The following is a 6,114-nucleotide window of genomic DNA, read 5'->3' as shown; positions in this document are numbered from 1 at the left end:
TAATTCCTAAACTAACTTTTTTTTTTTTTTTTTTTTGGAAGCATCCTTTACTCGATTGTGTGGGGTGGCATTTGACGCACGCGCCAAGGAGAAAGAAAGTGTGCCCTCGGCCACATGGAATGGAGGCTAGCTTCATGTGACTTTAAAAGAGAGGGTCCATTAAATTACAAAAACTAGAGAACAAAGGTCTTTATGCACTCTTTAAATATCTTTTCTATGCTCTCTCCAACCATACTTATATCAAAGTGATAATTGGAGAGAGAGTTAAAGAAAAGAACGCGCTGAGAAAGGTTAGGGAGGAACCCACCTTCATTCAGGTTCACTTTCTGGCTACTTAGAGAGAAAGTGAGAGCCATATACAAGGAAAGGGATCGAAGAAGAAGATGATGATGATGGTGATAATTACGAGAGAGAATGAGTCGGCAACAACAACAAAAGCAAGAGCAGAAAACGCACAGTAACAAAGGTCGTTATTGCATTTTTTCATCCACTGCTCACTGCCCCTCTTTCTCTGCTCAATTCTGGACCATTCAGAACCTCAATTTTCCCCTCCTCTCTCTCTGGAAAAAAGCTAGAGTGACAGTACCAGAAGATCAAGCAGAAGCAGCAGCAGCAGTGCTGAATTCATTTCACTACTTCACAAAAAAAAAATCTGCCACACTATCTAACCCTTTTCTTTTCCTTTTCTCTCTGTCTGATCCACTCTCAGAGACCCCACTTGAATAAATAACCCCCACATTAGACACACACCCTTATAGTAGATATTTAGACTTCCTTCTCAAAACACTCAGAAGATCTAACCACCTTTTATTCATACGCAGAAACAAATCATAACCAACCTGATAGCTATAAACACACATAATTACACATACATGTGTTTTTCTTGTAATTATTATTTATTATAAAACCATATATTATATTTTTTATTTTTGAGATAATTGTATCAAAACACACCTTCAGTTGTGGCTACTACAAGGAGGTTCCCTTCAGATTCTGGCGCTTTTGCTGACTGGTCAGCCACTCCCTCCGCCGCCGTTTCTGGCCGCGCCGACGATCTCTCCCTCGGTTTCAATGCATCCTCCGCCGCCGTACACGGCGGCGCTGCCTCCGGGATGTGGCCAGGGGCATCTAGGTCATTCAACTACAACCTGGCACCTCATCACGACATCTTCGTGGTGGCACCTTCTTCTTTTCACCACCACCACCACAACGACGCCGTTTTGTCTGATCCTAATAACAACGGTTCCACTTCCGTCGGGGTCAACGTTATCCCTCTGTTAACCGCCACTCCATGCCTTGCATCTCCTAATATAATCTTGGACAACGAGGGCGTAATGGGAAATAACAGCCGTAACAGAATTCAGTTATGGCAAGATCACGAGTCTCAACACCAACAACAACCCAGTAACTACCTGAAGAAGCATGGGCACGGTGTTATTGAGCATAACAGTAACAGTGGCGATGGCAACAATTTGATTCTGCAAAGTGGTTCCGTTACTAACAGTGGTGGATCCACGTGTCAAGATTGTGGGAACCAAGCGAAGAAAGATTGTAGTCACCGGAGGTGCAGGACGTGTTGTAAGAGTAGGGGTTTTGATTGCCCTACTCACTTGAAGAGCACGTGGGTGCCGGCGGCGCGACGGAGGGAACGGCAGCTTATGACGTCGGTGGCGGCTGCGGGGTCTACTGGTTCCACTTCTGGCTCTAAGAAACCTAGGCTTGTGGCTTCGCAGACCACTACTACTTCACATACTTCAACTTCTAATACCACTCCACCTAGGAGTTTTGACACTGGCTCTAGCCATCAAGGTTTGTGTCTCAATGTGTTGCATATACATATTGAATTTTCACGTAGTTTAGTTTCTTTTTTTTTCTGTAATAGACACTAATCAAAACCTTAATACAAAATTGTGATAAAAAAAATTATTACGTTTCATACGTGTATGAGCAATTCTAGCTATTTTCTAAAGTGCCTATTGTTAAAATTAATCACAAGTTTTAAGATAATATTTTAAAATTTTTAACATTAATTTTGTTAGCATCAGTGTTTAAAACTAATTATAAAATAATTAGAAAAGACAATTCTCGACTGATTTTAGCCAAAAAAAAATGCTAATTAGTGTTTGAGGGTATTAGTAAATCAGTAAATAAATAAATATTTTTGTTGAAAGTTATGTTGAAAATATATTAATAATAACTAAAGATGATATTATTATACTTCTATTGAAAGTGTTCTCATTTGTATTCATCAATCATTAACACTTGCCATAATAAAATTATAAATCTTAGTAAGCATTTTATCATCTTATATTTTTAATATATGTTGAATTATTTATTTATTGTGTATATAATTAATTACTTTTACTGTTTGTTAGGGATATATAACAGTATTTCTAAAAGTTTGTGTAATAAAAATAACAAAATATTGCATAATTTAATGCATGTGAGAGGCAAACATCAGAAATACCAATACGTTTGTTAGTGTTTATTTCAGTACATTCATCTTTCTTTCTTTTTTTTATATATCTTTTCTGGGTTTGAAGGAGATGGGCGGTTGTATTAATGTAATTGTAGTGTGGAAATTGAGTAGGGTTTGTTGAATTGTGTGCAGATGCAAGTTTCAAAGAGTCATTGCCTTGTCAAGTGCGTGCACCAGCAGTGTTCAAGTGTGTTAGGGTGACAGCAGTGGATGATGGGGAAGATGAGTATGCTTATCAAGCAGTGGTGAAAATTGGTGGCCATGTGTTCAAAGGGTTTCTTTATGATCAAGGTGCGGAGGATAGAGATGGGTATCCTAATATATCTGAACTGCATTTGGGTGGTGGTGGTGGTGGAAGTAGTGGAAATGTTGGAAGTGGTGGTAGAAATGGTCCAATGATGGATCCTTCTGAAGTTTATGCAGCTTCAAGTGGAGGGTTACTTGGAGGTTCATCTAATTATGGTAATCCAATAAATTAAACTGTTTTTTCTAAGTGCAAGATTGATATGAGCTTGCAAAGTCTGACATATTGTAGGTTATTTTTCTTATTTTGCCAATATTTTGAAAAGGGGGGAAGGGTAGTATAAATTAATTAATATTAATAGTAATATTCTTCTAAAGTTTGTATCTTATTACATGTGTCACTCTTTTCATTTTTCAACTCCTCGGTTTTTGTTCCGTTCTTTCTCTCCCTGTTTGGTATTTGCCTTCGTCGTTGACTCATTGCATGAGCAGATCAATGGATGGCAAAGGAGCCACGTCATGCTAACAATAACTTATGTACCAAATTATAATTAAAATTAATAAACAAACCTTGAAAAGAATCTTGTTTTACTAAATTTACTGTTTAAAATATATAGTTTAATTATGCTGTTGATTATATGTTACTATTGTTTTGCCTTTTCGAAGCTGCTGGCTGCTGCATTGCATTGCATTTTCCCTCCTCCCCTTTATAATTGCCTTTGTTTTAGCGTTAAAATGTGGAAAAGGTGAGATCTACATTCCTTCAGTGCAAACCCCACAGCGCAATTAAAACCCAAAATCTATGGTGTAAATAGTTTTGATGATGATGAATTGTCATGTGAATTTTGTTAGTTTGTGCAGTATTTTATAGGATAAAATTAATAAATATTTAATTTTTTATTAAAATTATAACATTTTATAGTATTAATGTATTAAATTATAATAAGTTTTATAATTTTAATAAAAAATATTATATATAATTTCGTTCTATCCATAATGTTACACAAGTTAAAAATATATTTTATTTGTGTTGTTATTGCTATTATGTGCAGTGGGCTTGCCAGATATATTTATAGTATATGGCTATGCTTCTTTTTCTTCTGTATATGAAATTTTCATGTTTTTTATGCTTAGGTTGGGGATATATATATATATATATAGGGACACATCTTGTATCTTGTAATATTAATTTGCTTGGGTTTAGTATAGACTAGAAATAAATGTGTGCTTCACTCATCGTGGTGCTTTAGACTTTGGCATGAGAAGTAGTTGTAATGTCGCTATCATTTATGTGGGTGTCCTTGTCATCCCTAGTTTATTGGTCACAACATCTCACTGATGCGTAATCAGCCTGCTAAGTTCTGTATTCATCAAGGCATGATGTACTCTCTTTTCCCTTTTGTTCTGTGTGTGAAATTCAGACCATCGCCGATGCCCAGCCTTTCATCTCAGCTAACATTATTGGATTGTAATCAACTGTTTCCCGCCTCGTGTCCCTTCCTCACCCCTGCAATTAAAAAAGTGACAACTGGTTAAAAGGTTAAAGTTTTCTCCTAGGTTTTAATTTTTTAAACTATTTTTTACAAGTTTTCTTTTATCTCATTGATGTATATTTCTTTGGAAAATTATTCATTTTTTTATTATAAAAAGTGACCTTTCTGATTTAAAATATTCTTATTGAAAGAGTTAGGGTTGAAGTAAGATACTATAACTGAAAAAAAAAATTGTATATATTTACTTGTTTTGAGATGAACTAAAACGCCCAAACAATAATGGAGGAGGAATAAATGTTAAATAAAGAATAAATATATTTAATAGTTTTTTGAGAATATATACGTGTATTTGATATTTTTTATTTTAATAAGTACAAGAGTGTGAACGATTTTTTATTTTAATAAGTACAAGAGTGTGAACGATTTAAATTATTTATTAATTGAGGAAGGACGGAGCTATGAAGTATAGAGGTGATTTATTTTTTTCAGAATTATTGTGGGCTCGTGTTTCAATGTTATTGTCTCATTGTCTAAATCAAGGCTTGTTGATGCTTCTGTTGCACCGTTTTGGTGCTCCATGATGCTTTACTTTAACCAGCAATATCTGCACACCTTAATTCTTTGCCTTGATGTTGAATACACATTGCGTTTGCGTTGTTCTTGAAAGTTTGCTTCTTTAACAAGTAAGAACCATTTTAGATATTTAAATTGTCATATGCTTTCTGTTAACCAGAATTTTTGTTAGGAGATGAATTGCCTGCTCAGCTTTTGCTATTATATATTTATAGATTACTGGGGAGATGCAGTATACTTAAATTTTCACTTGCTTTTTCTGGCTGGAATCTAATTTGCCGCTATTTCTGACCCTGGATAAATATACTATTGTAGGATTGAATGGTGTTCATTGCATGTATTGATTAGTTTTTCACATGCTGTTTCCTCCTCCTTGTTTGAAGACTTTTTTAGATGTTGGTTGATTTTGTCATGTGCATTGGATTAGTTTTTTATTCCCTAAAACGAATAAATAAATAAAGAAAAATATTCACAAGCGTCTTTAAGACAATCATTAAGAAACTAAAATTTAAATAAAAATATTTAAAATTAAACAATGTACTTTTGTTACAGTTAATAATTTCCAAATGTTTGATACTTGTCTAATGTTTTATGCTGTAGCATTCTATTAATGTAAAGTTCTTGTGAAGTATACGATTGCTTCTGGCATGGTGGGATGGTTATTTAATATCAAATTGTTGTTGTGTTTTGTGTTAATTACAACCACATTCAATCCTGTCCTTACTTTTCCTTCCCTTTGTGATATTTTTCTTTGTCGGTATAATGTTCATGAACTGTCCCACACATCCTATCTTGTCAACGAAAAAAAAATTCCTGATTTTGTCTTTTCATTGATGAAGCATGAATTACCCATCTTTAAGAACAATGTCCCATGCCGATTTCTTATTATTAAGTCCGTACCAGGGTTATTTTAGGAAATTGGACAATTTATTTGTCCTAGGGCTTGCAATATTTGTCATGTTAATGTTTGGAACATTGACTTGTTTGGTGCCAGCTAATTGTTTTTGCTTTCCTGGGATTCAGGAGTGTATGCAAAACTTTGATGCTTTCAATGCATAACTTTGTTCTCTTCTCATATGTGAATGATTGGGTTATAAGTTTGTTTACTTTAACTTGCTGTGTGAGGAGGCCCCTCTCCTTCTCTCTTTGTATTTGGGTGTATCTATCTGTAGATAGTGGCATCACATGCTTGATGTAATAAAGTAATTGGGAACATCCATGTACATGTCTGCATTTGGTAAGCACAATTTACTTGAACGGTTTAGACTAACGTACACATCAATTTTGGGGATATGCTTAAGTAGTAATATTCAGCAAACACTGGCT

General features: G+C 34.9%; 1 protein-coding gene across 1 annotated transcript; it reads left to right on the top strand.

Annotated features, from left to right (window-relative positions):
• Positions 1–414: 414 nt before the first annotated feature.
• LOC113857480 (protein LATERAL ROOT PRIMORDIUM 1-like) lies at positions 415–2,958 on the top strand. The gene is made up of 3 exons (XM_027489429.1): positions 415–466; positions 961–1,809; positions 2,612–2,958. Exons 1-3 carry the CDS (start codon positions 415–417, stop codon positions 2,956–2,958), a joined length of 1,248 nt encoding a protein of 415 aa, XP_027345230.1.
• The last annotated feature ends 3,156 nt before the right edge of the window (positions 2,959–6,114 follow it).

The sequence above is a fragment of the Abrus precatorius genome, unplaced genomic scaffold, assembly GCF_003935025.1.
Source record: "Abrus precatorius isolate BTA unplaced genomic scaffold, Abrus_2018 Scaffold1, whole genome shotgun sequence".
Lineage (NCBI taxonomy): Eukaryota > Viridiplantae > Streptophyta > Magnoliopsida > Fabales > Fabaceae > Abrus > Abrus precatorius.
This window is presented reverse-complemented; position numbering and strand designations above follow the sequence as displayed.